We start from the raw sequence: 23,511 nt of genomic DNA on the forward strand, positions 1-23,511 counted from the left end.
AGTGCAAAAATCTAGAGGATACAGAGAGGGTTTGTCCACCTGGTGCTCAAGGCACTGATGTCTGTCCCAAAACCAGCCACAGCAGCTCAGGCCAGAGGGATCCTGATACAAGCAGACTTGAGATAATTTGAGAGTGTGAAATTCAGATGTGCCCTTGTACTGGGGACGGGCCAGATCTGGCTCCAGCCCCATCTCAGAGCATGAAGGTAAGATGTCTGTCCTGACACACACCTGCCCACCCAAAGAGAATCCAAGCCCTGCCTTTGGACCCCATCTCAGGGCATGAAGGTGAGATGTCTGTCCTGACACACACCTGCCCACCCAAAGAGAATCCAAGCCCTGCCTTTGGACCCCATCTGCATTTATTTCAGTGCTCACAGCACATCATGGTGATCATTTCCCCAACCTAACACCCAGGGCCAGAAGCACCACATCTCATAGGATCCAAGCCATGGCCCTGAACCTTCCTCTTCCCCAGAGTGTGTCCCACAAGCCCCCATCAGCTGTATCACCAGGCGTGGTGTGAAGGAACATTTTATTCAGGACAGCCCCTCCCTTTGCAGGCTGGGCGTTTACACCGCAGGAGTGGCAGCGGAGCGAGGCAGGGCGGCTGCACCGGCAGACACCCACAGAGCCTCCCCCAGACACAGCGCTCAGCCGCACTTGCCCAGGCACTCGAGGAGCTCCATGCGGATGGCGATGCGCACGTGCCAGCCCAGCGGGATCAGGCGGATGTAGCGGGCCACGATGGGCGGCCGGAGCAGGTTCTGCACCGAGGATGAGCGGTCCGAGTTGCCATAGAAAACCTGTGAAGGGAGGGGTGGGTGGCTGGTTAGGGGGCTGGAAATTCTGTCCCACGAGTTTTAGGTGCCTGTGCAGAGCAGAGGAGGAGGAGGCTCCTTCCCCTCTACCCTCTGAACAAAATACTTTAAAAATAGCCAGATGTAGACAATTTTTGTCACACTGATTCAGTTTTCTAAGTAGGTCATTTTCCCCCATCGTTCCTGAACTTTTTATGGTTAGGCCAGAAAATCTTACCCCATTCTCCTCCCATTCTGTCACCTTCGTCTTCCTGTAGCAAGGCACTGCTTGTTTGGAGTGAGCATGGCTGACTTTGGCTCTTTGAAGTTCATGAGCCAGTCTCCTACACATGCCAATATAGACAAAAAATGTATTTGAGGGCCCTTTCCCCATTCCTTGGCCTGGATGTCACATCTGCTGCCATGACCTGTTTTCTTGGTAAAGTTCAACATCTCCCTAGGGCTGCAGGAACTTCAGCAAAGCCAGCAGAACCTCCCATGCTAGGACAGGACCATCCCCACAGATCAGCATTGAAGACACCTGGGAGGCAGCAGCTGTGGCATCCCCAAGCCCAGCTGGGCTGCACAGGGATCACAGGCACCTCTAAGATCTCCCCAATGCAATTTTTTGCTTCAAATCAACCAGTAAGAAGTGCAGCGTGACAACGGTTTGGTGGGTTGTGACTTAACTAGTTGCAGATTTTGTCTGAGGGGTCTTTTTGCACCAGGATCATGCACTATCCCTGGACACAGCAATAAAAAGAATCCCCAGGCAGTGCCCAAGCATGGATGGGGCTGTGTGGCCACAGCTGAGAAAGGGGTTTTATCATGGAGGTAATGCCTCCTCTGCAATGCCAGCTAATGCCTCTGAGCTTAATCTGGACTTCAGTATGATAATTAGAAAACACAAATAATGCATTTTGTCCTTCTGCACCGGTCAGCATGACACTCACTCTCACAGGGGGAATGGCCCCTCTCAGCGCTGCTCCCTGACGCAGGGTGAGCACTGAGACCCATCCACCCTGCTGCTCCTGCAGGATCTCCCTTTTGGGGCACCTCCCACAGAGACCTGGTGTGTTCACGTCACCAAACACATCACCCCTCCACCAGTGGCCAAAGAGCAAAGTCCACTGACCCGGTTGTTCCCAGTCTGGTCCTTGTAGTACACCCAGTTGAGGTTTTCATCAGTGCGGTACTGTATGCTGTACTTGGTCATCCACTCGTCGGCGTCACAGCGACCTTGCGTGAGGATCCCCGAAATCACCTTCACCTCCTTCAGGTCGACCTGCAGCCACTGTGCATTGTCCTGGTACTTGGAGAGCCACGCACACCTGGGGGGACACCACCAGCCCCACTCTGTCCTGAACAGTGCCCTCCCAGGCAGACCCTCCTGCCCCCACACTGCCAGGTTTCCCCAGTCCCCACACCCACAGCCCGTGGGACCCCTCAGGGAGGCACTTTTGAACTCACCCAAAGCCTTGGCCGTTGAGGCGGGCCTTGTTGGCTGTCCAGGAGGAGTACCAGCCCGTGTACTGCTCAGGATTGGAGCAGCTGATCTGGTCGGGGGTGACGGCACCAGACTCAAAGCCCAGGGGCTTGTGGTAGGGACATTCTGCAGAACAAGGGAAAAAACACCTTAAGGGACAGAAATGGCTCTGTTTCCTGGGTGTGTTTGCACACGTTGTCAACTCTTCCTGGGGTTTCATTGTTCTCTCTTCTCCCTGATTAGGATGCTGGGAATGCTCTTATCCCATACCACAACCTGCCCTGGGGCCACAGGGTCTTCATTTCTAACTTTCACTCGTGTTAATTTCTAACTCTTCTTTCTCTCTCAAAACTTACTAGACTTGTTCTGCCTGCAACATTTTGGGGGAAAGGCTTTATTCAGATGTTGCAGTCTGAATCTCCTTCTTGTAAGCATGTGGAAGAAGAGCCTGACTGGATGCATCAACCTGGATCCAGCCTCCAGGCTGTCAGCTTTTGCCTGGTCCTTGAGTAATGCTGGGCACTTCTTTGCTCGCAGAGCTTTACCTCCTTCTGTTCCTCCAATCACTGTCTTGACTTATGGCTCTACTTGCATGGCAGAATTGCTGAGCCAGCTCTGGTCATCTCTCCACAAGCACCCTCAGATCTGCATTTTCTGCTATGGGGACCTTTGTGTCTGGAGGTGGCCTTGCCTTGTGGAAAACTCACAGGTGCTCTGGTGCCAGTGAGGTGTAATTTTCAGCCCTGCTGAGGGCTCAGGGATTTCCATCTCAGTTTTTGACTGCAGATCTTCAGGGTAACAATCCTACCCCCGCAGCTGTCTTCTGCAATAGCGAGAAATTCAACACAACTACCACTGGCTGCAAAACTACTGGAGAAAGAAATATTCATTCGTCATTAAAACTTTCTGTGGTGGGTCACCGCACAGTGCTCTGGAAGGCAAGACTTTAGTGATGCTGAGCACCTGCATGCTACCTGGACCTAGTTGCAGGGGTTTTTGTTACGATCTTTTTTTATGTGATCAGGTTACAATTGTGTATCAAGATATACAGAAAGAAGGCACTCACAAGTGTCACATGGGGATTGCCTAGGCAAACATCTGTATCATGGGCAGCTTTCTGATTTTGCAGCCTGTGGAGCCTCTGCAGTCTCCAGTTTAGCATAGTCTGTTTCATGGGTCTCAGCAATAAAGGAGCAAGCAAAGTTCTGTGCAGCTTCACTTGTGGATAAGAGGTTTCCTTGCCTTAGCCATGCCTGAGCAACCACCATGGTGCTCTGTGTTAAAAACAGTCAACATATGGGGAGCATCAGTGGGTGCCCAGAACCTGGCATGACTGCGGCCTCCCCAGTGCAACTCCCCAGCACTGCAGCCATGTGGTCAATGTCTCATTAGCAAGCTCTACTAGGTCAATATTGCATGCATCAATATCTCATTAACATATCTTGCTCAGTTGGAACCTCATTAACACGTTTTTCCCCATGAAAACATATAGCCACTGTCCTGCCTTCCTCCAGGCATGGAAACATCATGCTTTCCCACCACGTTAAAAGCCTTGCTCTCCTTGTGCAAGAGGGTGGCCCCGTGTGTTTACTAGTTGTCAGGCTTATCTCAAACACCACCCAACTTTACTTTTAGCAACACTAATCTGCAGACCACACAACGGTAATGCAATTAGCAGGTCACCTTCTGGTGAGTCTGTTGGTGCCATGCATAGGGACCTGCCAAAACAGATGCCTGGTGCCTGCCCAGCCAAAGCAGCTGAGCCATTTAACACTGTTACTGCCAAGCCAGAGAAAAGTCATTCAGTGTTTGCAAGGCCGGCTGCTCCCCTCGGCCATGCTAGAGGCAGCTCTGCATGGCTGCTCTGCAAACTGTCCCTGGGTAGCAGGGAATGCCAGGCCACACCACACTGTCTGGGCTGGGCTGGGCAAGGGGAGTGCAAAGCCCCTGTCTGGGGACAGGGACAGCTGGGAGTTACAGTGGAAACGTTCCTCATTCAGGAGAACAAGGAAAATGCCTTCAGTACTCAGCTACATAATGCTAATGTGAGAGACACCCCCTCACGCCTGGCCTGGCCAGGATATCCAGCATGACTCCTCATCCACATGTCCCTTGGCTATGGACAGATCAACCAAACCTACCACCTTCCCTTCCCTTCCCTTTCCTTCCCTTCCAGAAATATGCTGCAAAGAGGGAATAAACTGTTTTTCTTGATCCCTGGAGAGTCTAGAAGATGTCACAGGCTAAACTGCAGCAAGGGAGGATGAGCCTAGGTGGTACAAAAGGTTTCCTACAGCAAATCCTACACATGGCAGTAGCTGCCCCAGGCAGTTTCTGGAAGCACCAGCACCGAGACCTCCAGGGAGAGAAAGGCAAATGTCCACTGTTACTGGCCAGCAAGGACCACCCTGGGTGACCTCCCTAAGTCCAGGCATGGGGGCTGCCTCTGCCTGATGGCGCAGGGTCACCCCCTCACCTCACAGTGGTTCAGCTCCACCAGCCCGGATTTGGAACGTGCCAGCTCTGCCAAGCTGGGTGCAGAGGGGAAGCTGCTGAAGGGCACCAGACAAACACAGCTAAAGGCTCCCTCCGTTACCTGGCATGCACTCCAAGCCGTTAGACCCGCTGGACCACACCGAGTTAGGGCCTCCTTGGCAATCGCATTTGCAAGCCTTGCTGTGCCACAGCTCCAGTCTCTCATCCTAAAGAAAAGGTAAAAAATGAGTAATAAATCAATGTAGTCATCAACAGTAGTGTCACGAGGCCAAATGTGAATTCTGAACCTTAGACAAATGCTTGTGCCTGTCTGGACTGCTGCACCTTGTCTGAGACCCTTTCCTGTTGCCAGCTCAGCATGAAGCACAGAATGACTTGGACCCCTCAGATTCAGAGGTCAGAGCATGTGCCTGAGCTTGAAGGCCCAGGTGCCATCCCTCCCACCCCAAGGCACCAGGGCTGGGCAGTGTCAGACCCCCAGCATTCACCTGGCAGCCAAACTATCCAGAGAGACTTACCTCTCCTGGGGAAAGGGCCATCACAACTGGGCAGTGGGCATGGAGGGAAGAAGAGAGAGGGAGAGAGAGATCAGAAACAAAGATGCTGTAAGCAAACATCAGGAAATACAATCAACATTTACTCCTGAGGTAGGGACAAATAAATAGCAGAAGGACTGACGAATCTACCATATTTCCCCAAGCTGATTGCCAGGAGAAGGCAAGAGAACATGGGCAGGAGCAGGGGACTGCATGTGCCCATGTCTGTACTACTCCTCCACTGGGTTTTCCTTCAGATGCTTGTGGCATCTCCTCTTCCCAATCAGATACACCTGAATCACCCTGAGGAGAAACACATGTTGGACCTCTCAGTCTCTGCTTTACAGCTAATTTTGCCCATATCCATTTTTTTCTGTCTTTCTGCTCCACAGTCTCCCTGTCACATTTTCCCCTTAAAATCTGTAAGCTGATGAACTTCAAGGGTGAAATCCTAGCCAGCCACAGCAGATTGCAAGTGTCTTTGGAGGAGACCGGACACCTCACAAGGTGCTGGGCCTGAGATCACTCCCTCTGGATGTGAGGGAGAAAAAAAGAAGTGTAAATAGGTCTTCCTAATCTATCTCACAGAAAAGACTCCTTTTTTTCCTTTCTTAGGGAAAGCTAGTCATTGTGGCTATGGAGGAATAGATGCTATTTTTGCAACATCTGACCTGTTTTATCTCCTGCCTCTTACTGAGCAGTGGCTTTTTTATGAGCACTTTCCTTACTGAAAAGGCTCTTCTGGCTTCACAGTGAGGTCCAAAGCAGAGTATGTAAATAGCTTTTAGACTGGGAGAATATTTCCCAAACAGCTAGGAAAATAAATATTAAAAAAGTAATACCATGACTGCTGCTAACTCATCAAAACAAGTCAAATGTCAGACATCAGGTTTTCAAAGCCTGTAGGGCCAGAGGTTTTGTGAATACGAAAAGAGGATTTTTTCACCAATAAATTAGACTCTGAATTATTCACTGAAATCTAGTTATGATTTATTCATTCATATACTGTCACTTTGCTGAGCCTAGGAAGCTACATCTAATGCTGGGAATTTACATCTCACATTTCTATAGCAGGTTTCATCTCAAAAGACTCACAAACACAGAGCAATTATAATCAGCTAAAATATAAACTATATACAAAGTTTATTACTGAAATGCAACTGCTCCTTGGGTGTGACAATGAGTCTAAATGTATCAAGAGTCTAAAAGAAAGGCCCCCAAAAACAAAATGATAAAGACATTTTTAAAAATTCCTTTCTCTAACACAGGGATGGTCTCCTGTGCTTCAGAATCCCAGAGCAGCATTTCTGCCATCAGGAACTTACCACATTAACCCAAGGCATTGGCCCTGGAAGAAGAAGTAAACATCAGTCTACAATAAAAAGATGTGGCTTCTAGTCATGCCCAAGAGGGAAGCAGGGGGCACCCAGAGCCCAATATGTTCAGGAGGAAAACATGCTTGCACATCTCCAGACATCTTGGAAAGCATAGTCTGGGGATCCCACACAACACTGCACTACACCTTTCCCAGCACAAATGTTACCAAGCCAAGCCCTGGGACTCCACTGTGCAATGAGAAAATCAAGGTAGAGGGGCAAACCCAAGGACACCCCTGTGCTGTGCCACATGGGGCAAAGAGGTTTGACTTAAATGAGTGTGAAAGTGGTTTAAGTTAATGCTGTCTGTCAATACAATAGAAATCAGGATTTTATCACTTAAGAAAACTGTGCCAATAAAAGCAATGCAGTGCCTGCCTCTCCTGCCTGCCCTGTTCTCTGTTTGATGCCAGTGCTGGAGGGGCATTGGCACCTGGGGCATGAGATCCAGGCTGGCAGGTGTCTCTCCTGCCCCTCTGGCCCATAGAGCAGTGTCCTTTCCCAGCAGGACAGGTGCCCTGCTCCAGGAGCACCAGCTACAAGGGCATCCTTGACATCTGGGATCCTAGCTCCCCAGCCACCACAGCCTGCTGTGTTCCCATTGCCCAGCAATCCCTGGCTCATGGGGCTGCAGGCTTGGCTCCTTCCATCTGTTTAACCACTTTATTTTCATCTTTAGGAGACTGATTTTGTGGAGAAAAGTTTTTTGTGTTGTTTCGGGTTTTTCTTTTGGTGGTATAATACACTTTGGCCTGGATCAGGGGCTGGAAAAGGCCACTAAGATCATCAAATCCAGCCATTAACCTGAGGAAGTTAAGTAAGTAGTGTGGTGAGGCCTATTCTTGAGCACCGCATGCCTGGGGTGAGGAAAGGGGATGTGAGTTACCAGGATGATATAGGGTATTGCTCTGTGGCCATGCTGAGCCCTTTAATAGGCCTCCCCTTTGAGAGCCAAGATCAAAATTTAATATGCCATTGACACATGCAGCTGGAAACTCAACAGCTGTGAGTGAAACAACAGGAAAAAATGAATAGATTTCAGGTGGGTGGACGTATGGTAGCATCCATTCAACCACCAGGAATAAATCGACCTCCCCAGGTCACCCAGCATTGCATGAGTGGCTGCACTCGGCCAGTGGTGCCTGCTCCTGAGCTATGAGAGTGGCTTCAAGGGCTTTTAGCCTCATCTGCCAGGGGACACAACTGCAAATTAAGCAAGGGAGGGAATTTCAAGCACAAAAGCCCTTTTGTCAATGCAATGTTTCATTGGGTCAGCCCCACAACACACAGTGGTGCAAAGGCAGTGCCAGGGCACAGGTGCTGGCGTGCTGCCCCTCTGGCTGTCCCAGCTGGGCTGGGCACCTGCACCCCTCACAGCATAACTTGCTGATTTAAACACCTCAAACAGGAGCTCAACTTCGCCTTTTTCAGCTCGAACAGGTGAACTGCTAAGGGCTCACTCCCGCAGGGGGCTCAGCCATCCAACCATGGCACAGGGGAGCAGCAGGCTTGGCTTGGGGTAAGCACAGCAGTGGATGGTTAAATGCCCTGCCTGGGCAGTGCAGCCTGATAACCCCTGGCCTTGTGAGAGGAAAGCAAACAAAAGATGCCCTTGCCTGCAGTTGGCCACAAAACATAGTAATTGATATATTGGTGTGTTTACAGCTGTAGGCCCTGTCCTACAAAGGAAATGAAGAGGAAAGCTGGCTGCCAATAGTCCAAAAATGTGATGGGCAGCATGCTTTTATAGCGAGCATGTTTGCCTTCAAGGAAGGTTACAAAGATAATTGGTAATTGTAGGTCAGACAGAACGAATTGCTGCAATTCAAGGGAGAGTCGTAAGTCCTGCACGGCCGCCAGGGGCTGTTGTTTTAAAAGCACAGGACTGAAAAAAAACCCAAAACACTAAAAAGGAAAGAGCTCTATTTACAGCCCCCCAGGACATTTGACAAACCATCAGTTCAGTGAAATAAATTATTATCTGTGTTTGTGGGAGGCAGGGTAATAAGGCATGCGCCTTTCCTGTCCCTTCATCCCACCCTGCAGTGTGCTGTGTCCAGAGCACTGCCATGCACAAATGCTATCCCATAGCGCAGGACTTAGGAACCAGGGCCTGGGACAAGATCCAGGGGATGATTTTGTGCCAGGGAACCTGTCCTGGTGAGGCTGGGCTGGAGCCCAGGTCCTGGGATGTCTCCACTGGGCACCTCCAGCTGAGCAGGATGGAGGGGAGCAATACACCAGGAACTGGTCCAGGTTTGGGGCAGAAAGAAAAGAGCTGGCAGAGGTAGCCCTGGAGTGCCAAGGTGAGGTGGAAGATGGATAAAGCAGCAGCCACAGCTTAGGGCTACTTGGGAAAAGGGGCGATCAATAGCAAGAAAACTTACTGCTGGCATTTTAATGACAGGAACAGGTAATTGTGTGTCTCAGAAAAATTGTAATCATTAGGAATGTGATTAAACAAGAGAAAGAAAGGAGGAAGATAAGTGTGGGCAGAAGTAACACTGCCAAAGGCTGAGCACATTTCAATACAGTAACTCTGGGAAATCATATTCACTATCCCGACCATAAAGTCACAGCAGCAAGTCATTTTTAGTGTAGGAATTAATGACAGATATACAAGCATGAGAAAGCACATTATAAATATGAAAAGAGAGAAATAAAATAGAACACAGAATAAATGTCAGTCACTCGATTTACTGGAATAAGTTCACATAAACCTGATCATTGCAGGAGAAGTATGGGGAAATTTCTGATGACTTTATTATATAGATGTTCTAGAAGCTTCAGCTGGAAAATAGTTAACTTTTTCTCTCATCTCTGTAAGCAACATCTCAGTTTAACAGCACTCAGACAGGTAAAATTATTTTCTCTCCTCCCAGTGGAGAGCAATCCCCCCATGATGCAGCCGTGCTTTCTGGGCACAATGGCTCCTTTTGCATAGATAGGCACCTGCTTCTCTTCAGCACCTGAGGGTTATGGGGTAGGGGAAAGGAAAACAGCTTGAACCCCAGGAAAATAAGACTGGAGCCCCAGAAAAGCTCCAGAAAGTCACAAAAATGAAAGGCATGGCTGGAATGAGTGGCAGTGGTTCTATCATGCTTTCTGAAAGGCCCTCTTTAACCTGAGCACCACATTAGACAGCAGAGTTAGGAAGCAGAGTTAGGTAACAGCCTGTACGCAATACAGAGGGTTGAGACACTGAAAAAAGCATTGCAGCGCCTCTGTGCCCATTGGGTGCTAGTTTGTGTCTTGCTATATTATTAACTGAGGCTATTTTTACATCCCAGCCCTGAAAATCGTGCCAGGAGAGTGAGGTGACTCACATCAGGTGGCACCAGCCTCCGTAAGAAGGTGCATTTCGGGAAGCTGCCACATTCGTGGCGTTCTCCCCATCTCTCCCTGCCCCTGTGCCAGAGGCAATGGCCCCTGGGGCCCCTGCTGCAGCTGTGGCCAGTCCCCAGGTACCCTTGGCAAGCACAGCTCCCCTGCCCACACACTTCGTGATTGCTTTTGTTGATTTTCCCCCGGGGCTTTTTCCATGGCCACACTAGGCAGGCTCCATGGGACCGTGTGTTGTGCAAGCAGTGCTTTTATCTCTAAAAAGCGTGGGCTTTAAATGGTCCTTGGGAGCTGTGCCGGCAGGCAGGGACCCCCAGGACACGTGCAGATCTGTGTCCACCCAAAGACATCGGAAGCCAGGCTGGCCTGGTGAAAGCAGGGTGCCCATCCAGGGACTCCAACACCTAAAGCTGGGCCAAAAGCTCAGCCCGCATCTCCTGTAGATGATACTGTGGTCCCAGCAGCACACCAACACCCCGGCACACACCAGCCTGCGAGCACTGATCTCTGCTAATCACCGGGCAGGCTCGGTCAGAGCCAGAAACTGAGGGCAAGAGAACCAGCACCAGCATCAGCTTGCACAGGGGAGGTCTCATACTTTGTCTTAACCTTCTGTCTCAAGCTTTAAATCAGCTGTTCTTTTCCTCCTTTGTTTTATGGGGAATTTTCACAGTTGTATTATTTTAATTTCCATTTAATTTTCCTTATTTGAATGATTTTCATTAGGTTTTGATTTTCATTCATTTGTATTGCGGTTCATTTAATATTTACTGGTATTTATTTGAAGGCAATAAAAACACATTTAAGTAATCACAATTACACCTATTTAATTCATATTAATTTCTCTTTTTCCATAATGTTTCCACTAATTTTTTTTTACGTTGTGACAATATTTGAAAAAAGCTTAAATAATTTGGAAAAAAAAAAAATCAACCTTTCCCCCTTTTTTCCTTAAGAGATGTATAATTAATTATCTTTTTTCCCCATAGTTCCTTAGAAAACTTTCAGCATTTTCTGATCTTATTGACGTTTGTTCCTTCTTGCTTGGAACTACGCAGAACATTGCCTGCATAGTAATTTCATTAGATGCATTGATTATACTAAAGGGCAGCACTACTAAAGATATTATTTACTGTGATCCAAAGGCATGTTTGAGCCTTTAATTTTTTTTTTTTTTTTTTTTGGGAGGGGGTGGGGGTGGGATGGTGTTCTTGTTGTTTGTTTTTTGTTTTTTCAAAGCTACAAAAACAGAGGTGAAAAAAGAGAAATCCCGTCTCCCGAACGGCTGAGATGCGCTTGTTCCTCGAGCTGCAGCAGCGAGCACGGGCGGAGTGTGGCGGTGCGGGCGCGTCACTTTCAGTGCGCTAAAAGCGCGTTCGTGTCAGCCCGGGGCTCGGGGCGCTCCCCCTCGCCATATGGAGGGGCCCCGCAGCTGCTGCGCTCTCGTCGCAGGAGCCTTCCTGCTGCACCATATGCTGCTGCTGCTGCTGCTGCTGCTCCGGTGTGCCCCCAGCAAACACAAGCCCAGCCAAGGCGCGGGGGCTGCGGGTGCTCCTCTAAGCCACTTGCTCTGCCAGGGAAAATAAGCTAAGCGGCTTATCCTGGCATCAGTGCACGTAGCTCCGAGTGCTGACCTAGCGGCACCTTCGTGCTGGGAGAGGCAGGAGTGTGAGGGGCACCTGGGCTGCTCTCGTTTTATCCGCAGGAGGACACCACGAAGCAGAAAAAACGAGTAAATTAAGAAATACAATAAATTAAGAAAATAAATTAAATACCAAAGGAGTGATGCCTGGAAAGTGATCTTGCAACTTATTTTTCACTGCAGGCTCTCCAAAAATATCCTGATGTGTGGGTGTCTATTAAAAGCAAGCTGTGTCTGGGATTCAGAGCAAGGTACATGAACTTATTCCAAGGACTAATTGCAGTTATGCCACCCATAGGGGAAAAAAATGCTGGAGCCTGTATAAAAACGCTCTTCCTAGAAGCTCAGGCACCAGTAATCTTCACAAGTGAAACAAAGGAGAGTGAAGAGATAAGGTACAAGGAGAGTGTACAAATATTTGCTGGGAGATGAACAGAAAGACCTATTAATTAGACAGAACTGTGTACAGCCAAACATAACAAGATGAAATGAAGGCATGGCTAGTGGAGGAGCACTTATTTTACTACCATGAAGTTTGATAGAGCAAAATATTCAATGGAAACAGACAAAGATAGAAAACACCAGACATACCAAAACACTCGGAATTCAACACCCACAGGAGACAAGTTGGACTGTCTGATTAATCTGTTCTTCACCCTGACAGATCATATTTGATTCACACATTCATGTCGGTAGACACTGCCCAGCATTTACCAAGAGCAACCTGCAGCCTGATTTAAGAAGAAAGCAGCTTTGCCATTGGCTTCGATGAAGCCAGAAATTTAAATATGAACCAGGAAATTATCTCCTTGTTCTCCACAGCTGGGTGAATTAAAATGGAAGGAGATTGTGACCCTAAATTTTCTGGCTCCTTCTAGCTCCCACTTACCTACTTTTGTTGCTACTTTTCTGGAAAATGAGTATGAGAAAGCCTCAAAACTGATGAATACCTTCCCCATTTTCTAGATTTACGAATTGCTTTTTTGTTCTAAAAGTGTCTTTGGAACCCTTTCCCAGGCCAAAATACCTGGAAAGGCCTTAAGAAAAAAGGCAGTCTTCATCAGCAATGTCTGCTGCTAGAGAAAATCATCAGTTTTTGATTAATCAAGAGTTTTGATTAATGAAGGGCCAGTCTTTCATGTTATACTGTACCTCATTTTTCAAATCAGCATTATTATTTACACACTGGCTCAGCTGCACTACAATTTTCTTTGCAAATTCATATTTTGACAAATTATATGGCAATTTTTTTACACTGCAATTATTTTTTTGAAACAGAGTTTTACTACTGAATATTCATAGATCTGTAAGAATGCTGCTCACTCATGTGCATAAATTACACATCTCCTCCACATTTTGCTTTTCCCTGAATTATTATGTTTCCATGAGAATGTAGAGAAGAGCTTGCTCTGTACCCCACAGCCCCTGGCAGAAGAAAGAGCAGCTGAAACAGGAAACACAAAGAGGGATATCTGAAAGTGCCTCTCAGGAGGCAAAGTGCATACCTTTGTACCAGAAAAGAAGAGACAGCAGGACGCTTCCCATCTTGAACTGCATCTTTTCCTTCCTCTGTTGTGAATAGCTCCTTAGTGTAATGCTTGGCTTGATGGGAAGGCATGAGATTAACTTAAGCGTTGCCTAAGCACCTTACTCTCCTCTGTTCTCATGATTTTATCAAGCACCATCAAGCCAACCACACAATTGTTGCTGTCAAACTCCATCCTAGAGGATGTGCCATCTGTAACAGTTTTTAAAGGCAAGATGTACTGAGGTACTGACACTCTGAGTGTGAATCTGACTGTATTTGCAGACATATGTCCAAATAAACCAGGACAAACCTACATACAAACCACATACACACCCTACAGAAATGCAGATGCCTAATGCTTATTAAAGATGGGTAGTATATATTGTCTATTGTATATAGCATGTGTTCATTATCTTCCATCCCAATTATTTACCTCTACACTATCCATGCCTTTCCTAACAATAGCTGTGTGTAGAAATCTGTCCTGGCCTTACTGCTCTTCCAGTCACCTAATTGCACAGGGCTGAAAACTGCAATTAGTAGATCAAACAAAAATAGTGTTTCTCAGTTGTTTACTTGCTAGGCTGCAAAAATCTCAAACCAAAAATGCAAACCTCTCTTTGCTAACAATTCTACCTAGAGTATCCTCTCAACCAGCCTACATTAAAGATTTGATTTTAGAATGACTGATTCAAGATAAAAAGAGACTGCTAGTGATTCCAGTGGATCTTGCACCTGTTCCTCCAATCTCTGTTGATTATTTGCAATTAGCAATGAATTTTTAATGGACATTTTTGAAAGCAATTGCTTCAGAAGCAGCTTGCTTCGTTTCAAGAGATCTCAGATTATATGCACTGGGAATAGATTAAAGCACTGCTTAGATCACTAGCTGCTGTTAAGCTAAGATAGTTGTGCCTCTACTCTTCTGGTCTATATTCATTCAAAAATGCTGTGCAAACAAGGATGCTAGCTTTTCGAAAACAGTCCCCTGGGCAGCATTCATCTCACTTGCTGTAGGATACCCACAAATTTGGAATGCCCTGTAAATGTGTTGCCAGGTACAGCATCCCACCGCAGTCGCACCTCCAGCGTCAACACATGCCAGACTCACCAGGGTACATGACATGGATGGGAGGAGTCTCCCACCAAGGGGGCTCACTGCTTTGCTCAGCCTCAAGGTGTTAAACCTCCTCAATCTAACACTTTTCCCACTTTACCCCACCTATATAGAGAGGAGGGTTGTCACAGGCATGGCCTTTCTGCTTCATGGACCTGAGCCAGCTCACCCCAAACCCTGGGGGAGAATCAATGCACGGCAGGGCAAGCACACAGGGCAGCTCATCCCAGGCACCAGGAGGTGCAGGGGGCAGGGGGCTGCTCCTGATTTTTTGCCAGAGGCCTCATGCTCATATGCTGTTCCCATCTCAGGGCAGTGAGACCCACCAGAAGGTCCAGCCAGGAATTAAAGAAATATGAGATTCATTGAGGGTACCAGGGCAGGCTCTGGGCATCTGTTGCAGTGCAGCATCTCACTTCAGACTCTAAGTATATTCCTTATATTGTTCAGTGTAAAATGGGCTGCGATGGAAACAGAGATTTCCAGAGCTGCTGAAGACACTCAGATATCTATTCCCTCTCTGCACTGATGAGCAGTTGGTATCTAAATCTCGTGGGTTTGAAAATACCAGCTTAAAAATCCCTAAATACCTTCATCCACATAGCTCTTGGAAAACCAGACCTGAGCTTCAGCCTCTCACCTTATGGTCTCATAAGGACAGGTCACAGTGAAGGAAAGCTACTCACACAGAGAGAAATCACCTACCATGTTTTAAAGAAAAATAAAGCCAAATTCTCTCCCATCACCACATGCATTTTTAAATCAGCTTGGTTTATGGTCAACCTCACCCTTCAAATACGTTTTGATTTTGTGTAAGAAAAGCACAGTAGCTCAGGGAATGTGTCCAGAAATAGCACAGCTCTTATCAAAGAACATTTCATCCAAAGGGATACTCTTAAGACTGGTGGCTGCCCAGTTATAAAACTCCCTCCACACAAAAGAAAGGGAAGCCTTTGTTTAAAAAAGTGTCTATAGCATTAAAAAACCCAAACTGTTTTACATGAAGATTAGAAGAGCATTAGAATTAAAGTCTCTATATAAATAGTATGTAGTTCAGATAGTCTGTGTCTAATGGTGTTGATAGTCCTTCATTTTATTAACTGTAAACAGCAAAACCACGCTGCCAGTGCAGACAGCATTGCTAAATGAATCATGTAGTTAATTCTTAGCAAGCACTGAAATATTTTCAGGTACAGAAGGCAGAAAAAATTTAATGGTCAGTACATAACATAGCACCAGAAATGGCTACATTCACCCTGAATAAAAAAGAAAAATAAAATTTTAAAAAGGATGAAGATTAGTCTGGCACTGATTACAGAACAGAACTGAGACTAGTACAAATGGCCCAAATTAAGACAGTTTGGTAACATTCCCACAGCGATGCAAAATAGGAACTGCCTGGGCAGGTTTGCTCTTCTATCTATACATCTTTTCCAGCTGTAGCTCACGTCCCATTAGCCCTAAGACATTTTGTTATGTTTTCATAGCCCTCAGAAATCTTGATGTGTTTCATTCTGCCAGATTGTGGAAAAAAAGCCAGAGATCACCCCGTACCATGGAGATGCTTTTAGTCTGACTGGCAGCATGTGTGTGAGGCCTCGGAGGGGAAGCGGGAGGCAAAAGTACTCGTGTGTGAGAGAGAAGTGCAACTCCACATAGCAGTGTCATGTTTCTCCCCAAGTTGGAGTGCCAGACGGCTCAGAGCAGCACACACAGATCCATGCGCCTGGAAGAGGAACACAAACAATGAGCAGTGTCTCAGCAGGAATATGTGACTGGCACACTTTTGTTTTAGCACAGTAAGGGAACGTACAAAACACACATTTAGACGTGTACACGTGAACCAGGGACATCTCTCAGCAGCAGGATACTGATGTGCGGAGAGGGCAAGACTGCCAACGCTTTTAGAATCAGAGTCAGAGCTGGATCCCCTTCAAATGGACAGAGTTGCAGCGGTCAATACACATTTAAGATATGGCTTTAGGAATAAAATATTTTTTTACAAGTCTCAAGTGTGAGCTGAAGTCGTCTTCTGAAATGGAGACCTTTTCCCAAATGCAAGAAAACGTGAGGCAGATAATTACACAGCGCTGACCACCAGGCCCAGGCCCATTCCCTGTAACTCATGCACTTGGGGTGCTTTGGCCATCGATGGCAGCATAGGCACCATGGGATCACCATCCCTATTAGATGGGAGGTACCTACACCAAAGGCTTGCATATCCTACATTAGGAGAAGTCTAGCTATGTCTGACTCAGCTTTGAGCCTGTATCCTGGAAGCAGCCAGTCTGTGGAAGACAGTTTACCCCAGACTTGGGACATCATTGCTTTAGCTTCACCTCTTGTGGACTGCACACACACTGCTAAGCAAAATAGGCAGAGGAAAGCCAGACCCATGTACTTCTGCACTTTCAGGTTGCAGGTTCCACAGGCCCTTAGCATCAGTATGGTGTTAATCTTACAACTTTGGCCTGCCAGGTCTCACTATGGGATGTGTGGCTGCTTTCCACCCAAAAAAAGCTTTTGCAACCTGGCCCAGGTATCCCTGCATTGGTCTGCAATCTCTATCTACAATCTAACTGCACCTTGTCTGTACCCCAGAGTGTTTTTTTAGTGAGAACAAGCACTGACAAAGGTTAATAGTTTTCTTAATATGATGATGATGAAGGTAAGTTTCTTAATAAGTCTCTGATTAAAGTAAGTTAAGCCAATTTTTTCTCTTTAATCTTTAAGATAGGTAAATCACACCCTCCCACTCTGATCCTGCAAAGATACTAAAGCGCTGACTCCAGGTCAGCAGAGCTCAGGGAGTCTTCTCCTCCTCCTGCAGAGACGTTTTAGCCTCAGCACTCGACAGGGCTCCCACGCAGACAGATGCCATGCCAGCAGCCATGCCCAGAGGGTACCGTTTTCTAAAGCCTTGCACGTGCAAAATGAGACAGCATAATTTAAAAGTGAAGCTGCTCCGAGGCAAGCTGAGATGGCTCTTTCTTTCCCAATTAATAAAGACGATACACACAGTACAGGGGAAAACACGGATGGAGTTAACCGTGTTTGCTAGCTGTGTGCTGTGAAAAGCACTGGCCTTTCCCCAGAGCTCAAACATTCTCCAAACACAGGGGTGAAAGGGCCCATGCTCCAGTCTGTCCCGGTGAGACTCCGCGGGGATGCATGGGGCTGCAGACTTCGCCACTGCCTTTGTCCCTCGCTGCTTGGGAGCAGGCACGGGCTGCTGCTTCTCCCCACGGCCTCTGCTCTCTGTGGTCTCCTCGGTTACCCCTCCGAGGGACCAAGATAAGGTGGGGATTCCTCTCCCGCGCTGGCAGGGAAAGGCTCCTCTTGAAGGCGGGCGTTCCCTGCCAAGGTTGCAGCCTGTGGAAAGGATCCCATGTGGCAGGGTTTCCCACATGAGGTGCCTTTCTGCTCCCGTAGAAACACCGTGCTCCGCCTCTGCCGCACGCCGGGCCCGCGCTTTCTTTAACTGGCTAGGAGGTTCCCCGTCTTGTGGAGGAAACAGCTAAACCGAAACCGATCGCATTAAAGGAAATTACGAAAAACTCAGCGTGAGCCAAGGAAAAAAAATTGCCAACCTGGCGCTGGTTCCACTGGGGCTCGAACCCAGGACCTTCTGCGTGTAAAGCAGACGTGATAACCACTACACTATGGAACCGCCACGGGAAACTGTTCTCCCCACACTGCCCCTATCGACCACGCGCTGGCCATGCCTCCCTCCGTGAGTGAGGAGGGAAGTCTGCTATTCTCTTTTTAATTGCTGGCTAATTACAAACAAATGTAGTAATTAAAAAACACCCTAATGCGTTTTCTGTCCTTCTGATAGCTACAGAGGGACAGTGACGGGGGTAAATCAGCTCTAGGTAAGGCTCCTGTGCCACCGTGTTGGGGCAGCGGCGGGCCCCGCTCTGCCCGGCCGAACGCGGCGCACAGAGGCAGGTACCGACCCTGGGCGGGGTACGGGCCACGTTACCCGGAGCGCTCCCTTCCCCTGCACGTATTCGGCACATGCATACGAATGTGTTCCGTAAATCTTTTGCCTTCAGCGCGTGTGCTCCCAACGCCATTGCCACTAGCCCCGCTTCGGGAAGGGCTGCCAGCCTTCCTGCGCATCCCGCTGCTCCTGGGACATGCTCAACTGTTGGGCTGGGGTGTCACATCAGGTTGGCCCGAGTGTGGGAAGGGCAGGCTGAGCTCCCGGAGAGCTGCAGCAACTCCACCTCTGCTCCGGGGGAGCCCGGCTGCGCGGACTTCCTCTAAAGCCACCATGGCGAGGCGCTTCAGCTCTCTTTTCAGCGGGGCCGGGAGGTGCAGATGATTTCCTCGGTACTGGAGGCTGTTTAAGAAACATAAGGCAGTGAGAGGCAGAACGCCCGGCTCTTTCCAACCCCGTGGAGAGGACGGAGGGTTTTCCGCCCGTGTGTGGCCGCCCGGGGCCGGCGCCCCGCAGTCCCCGCCGCCGGCAGGGGGCGCCCCGCGCTCGCCCACCGCCGCAGGCCCCACTCGGGCCCGGAGCCTGTGCGGGAAACAGCTCCTTGAGTAGGTGTTTTGGGTATCCATCCATCCATCCATCCATCCATCCATGGACCTTCTTGTCACCTCTTACACCCCACCATAATTGCCATCTTCCCCCTGTTATGTTTTACCTGGGTTTTTGCACTACTCGCGCCACCTCAGTCCTCACCATATTGCATCTTGCCTCGCATCTCAAAGGGAGTGGCTTGTAGGAGCACAAATTAAGGCACCTGTACAATGTTTACAGGTTAAAAGTTACAAACAGAAGCTATTATTTGGAATATAAAAAGTAAGTTTGGGAGTTTTCAGAAGTGTGGTGCTTGTAAGCAAAACAGTGTATTTTTTGTGGCTAAATAGTGTAGTTTCCAGGACTCCTGAAATTAATAACATTTTGCTGAAGCAGCAGATTTATTTACTGTAATAAAGTAGAAAATGTTGTCCTTTTTTTCATTAGAAGCAGTTTAATAAGCATTAGATGAATATACAGGTGAAGAAAATTATTTCCAGAGATTTGCTGACCTCCACCATGGATGTGAGGGTTGCAGTTATTAGTTGGTAGTTTCTAGTCTTTAAAAAACAATCAAAAATTTTTTAAAAAATCCTTTTACATACTGATCATTAGCGTGTGAGTCAAATCTGTGTGCTCTCCTGACCTGGAGAGCCTGATTTAACCTGGAGAGCCTGATTTAAAGGCTTTAACCCTTTGGGGAAGAGACAGTCTGGTGGGCCTGAGGCATCAGGATGTAGGATTTGCAGTGTGTGTGTAGCTTCTGGTTCACCAGACCAACAAAATGCACATCAAGCTTTTGTTAGGCAATTCTTATGCCCATTTCTTTTTCCTCATGTTGCTCTACTAAGATCTGTCAAACCCTTGGTGCTGTAGATAGATAGTTATCATTTCTATAAGCTCTAAGTGGAGGTTGAAGCTAAAGTGAGGGAGGTAGAGTTGTGCAAATTAGGTCATTAGTCATTGCTTCCCAGAATAATGTGCATACATCTGATAATTTGGGAAAGTTTCTTAAAAAAAAAAAAAAAAGTTCTCATTTTTTACAGCGGGTATCCTTATGGTTTCATAGTGTTCTGGTCTAGTTTCTTGGTCTTCAGGAGCTTTGAGGCCCTACCGCTGCCCTTCTTTCACATTTCTGATTTTGTATGCTTTTTGCCAAGGATGCTACTTTTGATGTCTTTTATTCACCTTCTCACCCAGAATTGTCAGTGGGGGAACGTTTCTTTTTCTGTTCACACAAATTAACCTACTTCTTCTAATGTGTGAGCACAGATTTCTGTCATCTCACTGACTGAGACAGAGTTTAGATTTGTTCTGGACATTAATGTCTCTCTTCATTTTTCTCTATTTGTCTTTTTTTTTCTGTCTCTGATTGGCCATCCAAGTCTCTCAGTTAGGGACTTGTCCCCTGGCTAGTACTTTAAAATACTTTGCTGGGTCATATAAAAATACTTCGTTAAGCTTGGTAGGGCAAGAGGAAGGAAACCATGGTCAGAGCTTAGAAGGAGTACATTCACTTCAACTATGATTATCTTCATTCTTTTTGAAAAATATTGGTTACATCACTTTGTAGTGGGTGCATCTGAGAAATAAGCCTGAAGCAGAATTTGAATTATGTATGTGGAACGCCTGCATGAAGACTTGCTCGGGAGGTTAATGTTTCCAAAGTATTTGGAAAACAGAATATGTGCTATTACATCAAGAAGGGCTGCTTTTAGAGGGATGCCCTGATTTCTACAGTAGCACCATCACTGGGTTTTTTCTTGTCTAGAGCTAGACTGCTCAACCATATATTCCCAGAATTTTTTGGCCTACTTTCTGTTGCAGCTGTTGATGATCACTTAAACTCTATTCAGCATATTAAGTGTGTGTGTGATACATGACTGCTGAGCATAAAAGCAGTAGTATGTGTGACCTTGTTGATGGGACTGGTATGTTCTCTTTGCCCTTTGTGGAAAGGAAAATGGTGTTGTCTCCTTGGACTTGATAGGGAAAGGTTAATTTGGAAAGGACCTTTGTGTTTCCTCAAGTTGCATGTTATTGTGATCCCCACAAGTAACTGGAGAGGTGGCTCAGTCCAGCAACACTGACTCTTTATCAGGTTGCTTAGTCATGTCAGATCACTGACACAGAGGACAAAGAACTTCCCTGAGAAACAAAACATGTCCTAAAGAACCTAATTGCTAAGGTTATCTCTCTCCCACTGATCTTGGATGAAATGTTTCTGATGGATTTATTGGCAATTGGAGCAAACCTTGTAGCCTCTCATTATGCAGAGATCTTGGTAAATGCCAGTATAGATGAACTTATCAGGTACAGTAAATGTTTATAAATAATGTGTATCCCAGGAGTGCAGTGGAAAGAGGTTGTGATGTATTTTTGCTTGCATGCATTTTGGCAGAGCAGCATGATCATACATAAAAGATTAGCTACTGTAACTAAGATCAGGGAAAGTGCATCCTGCCAGAAAAGCAAACATCAAAACTCTTCTGGGTCATGCGGAATTATTGCGCTTGGTATGCTTTCCATTTACTGCCTCGCCTCACAGGAGAGAACAGCTTTGAAAGTGGAAACTTGTGTCCTGGACTCCAGAACCTCAGAGGACTAGCTCAGTCAATCAAATGTCTTCTGCCTCGCTGGTTTGGCATTTTAAGTCTCTTTTGTACCTTAATAAAAGTCTGTCTCAAAAGGGGATTTGATCACTTTGTCCTTCAGAGTGGTGGTTGATGCCTTTAGAACTGTCACCCCACAGATGGCAAAAAAATTCTGCAAATAGCAAGTTATGGTATTAGTAGACCTTTGGGGAGGGACAGGAGGATGAAGATATTACTGTATTTGCCTCTATTCTCAGAAATCTTTTGCCTCCTATCCAGTCCTGGTGGGGCTCCATCACCTGGAGAGGCTTCAGAGGAAGGGGCACAGTGAACTTCATCTTGTGCCCAGGCACATGGAGCTTTCTCCCACCCCAGCATGCTTTATAACCTGTGGTTCTCTTTGGACCCACAGGCTCCCACCCTGACCCCACAAAAGTGGCTGCTGTGCTCTTTTCCATCACTGCACAGCAGCACACAATCCCTCCCTGGCTTTTGGAGTGGGGCAAAGGTGGCCTGATGAGCATAAGTGATGTTGAGGAGTGGGCCCAAAACTGTAGTGGTGATATTACAATATCATGCTTCCAGTGACACCTCCTAGTTTTGAGTGGTTTGGTGGGGTATGCATTCAAAACCAGTGTCCCTGTGCTATCCATACACTGCCAGTGGAGCAGATTGTTCAGGGGCTGTTGTGTGGGCAGTAACAAATCACCATGATGGCTCTGCCCTTCCATAGGGATCCTGTGCAGTGACTGAGAGTCAGGGGTCAGTGTGGCCAGGAGCTGGGGCTGAGATGCAGGACCTGCTGCCAGGGGTCAGGGGGCTCAGGGTTTGATTTCAAAGCACAGCTTTCTGACTGGAGCAAGGCTGCAGTGTTCTCAGCTTGTTCAATCCCTTCCCAGCAGTCACACAAGGAAAAGACGAGCCAAAACATGAACTGAGTCCACAGAATTCCAGTCACGCACTTATGGTGAGAACATGTGCATGCTACATGAAGAAACTGAAGGCATTAGCGCAGTGCTTCCCAACACAAGATCTGAGTGCTTCATACTTGTCCCATTATCTGGGTATGACTGAGTGATTTGGAGAACACCTATATTACTTGCATGCAGATACAATGCCTTGCAGTAAATTCAGTGCTCCTTTCCTTAAAAGCTTTCATAACCATGCCAGTCACATCAGATAACCAAAGAACCTGGACAGCCTTATGTTTTTTTCCAGTGTGCTAGATCTGCTAAAATGCAAATCATTGCCTCAACACAGCAGAAAGGCCGAAAGAGATCATGTGACTTCAGATGCGAGGCAGATAACTTCAGCCCATCCCTTTCTCTGCCTGAGATTCAGGAGGCATGGTGACAAAACAGCTCTTCTACACGCAAACAGCACAGCTGGAGGGCTGCAGCCATGAGCTTTCACATCAGGTTGGAGGATGAAAACAGCATTTTCCCCTGACTGTTTCTGAAGAGCAGCATTCAAGAAATTTCCTCTTGGGAAGCTGTATAAATAGGTGGAGAGCAAGTGCATTGGAGCTCCAGAGCCCCAGAGAGAATTGGAGCACCTGTTCTGCAGAGCTGCACCCCCCAGGGGTTGCTTTATCTTAAAAAAAAGAATCTTCTAAAGGTACTCTTGTACAAAAAATCTCGGTATTGCTGAAGCCGAAAGAAAAAAAGGTAATATCTTTGGGTGGGATATATATATATATATATTTAGTTCACATTTAAAGAGCAAATTGACAAAATGACAGATGTATGTGGCATTATTTATGATCTTACCCTGAGAAAAATCACTGTGCTTCAAATTATAACGTTTGACCTGGGCTGAGTCAGTTATCCAGAACTTCTGAGTACAGATGAGATCAAATAGCTTTCAGACTACTGTATTTCATGTACTTTCTGTTTCAAGAAATATAATTTTTATTATATTTTTGAACCTTCTTCTGATGCTTAACTTAAACTTTATGAAAACCATGCTGAAGCATGAATTTAATTTTTAAACTGGCTCAGATTTCAATGCATATTTATTCTGAATATTTGCTTTTTCAGGATGTCATTAAGAACCTGCTT

At 46.9% G+C, this 23,511-nt stretch overlaps 1 protein-coding gene across 1 annotated transcript; it reads right to left on the reverse strand.

Moving 5' to 3' along the window:
* Positions 1 to 653: 653 nt before the first annotated feature.
* Positions 654 to 13,235, reverse strand: RS1 (retinoschisin 1; the record flags this gene model as incomplete). The annotated part of the gene is made up of 6 exons (XM_082278796.1): positions 654 to 806; positions 1,936 to 2,131; positions 2,271 to 2,412; positions 4,883 to 4,988; positions 5,301 to 5,326; positions 13,184 to 13,235. 6 exons carry the CDS (start codon positions 13,233 to 13,235, stop codon positions 654 to 656), a joined length of 675 nt encoding a protein of 224 aa, XP_082134922.1.
* Between the last annotated feature and the right edge of the window lie 10,276 nt (positions 13,236 to 23,511).

This window comes from Coloeus monedula (assembly GCF_965178545.1).
Source record: "Coloeus monedula genome assembly, chromosome: 3".
Lineage (NCBI taxonomy): Eukaryota > Metazoa > Chordata > Aves > Passeriformes > Corvidae > Coloeus > Coloeus monedula.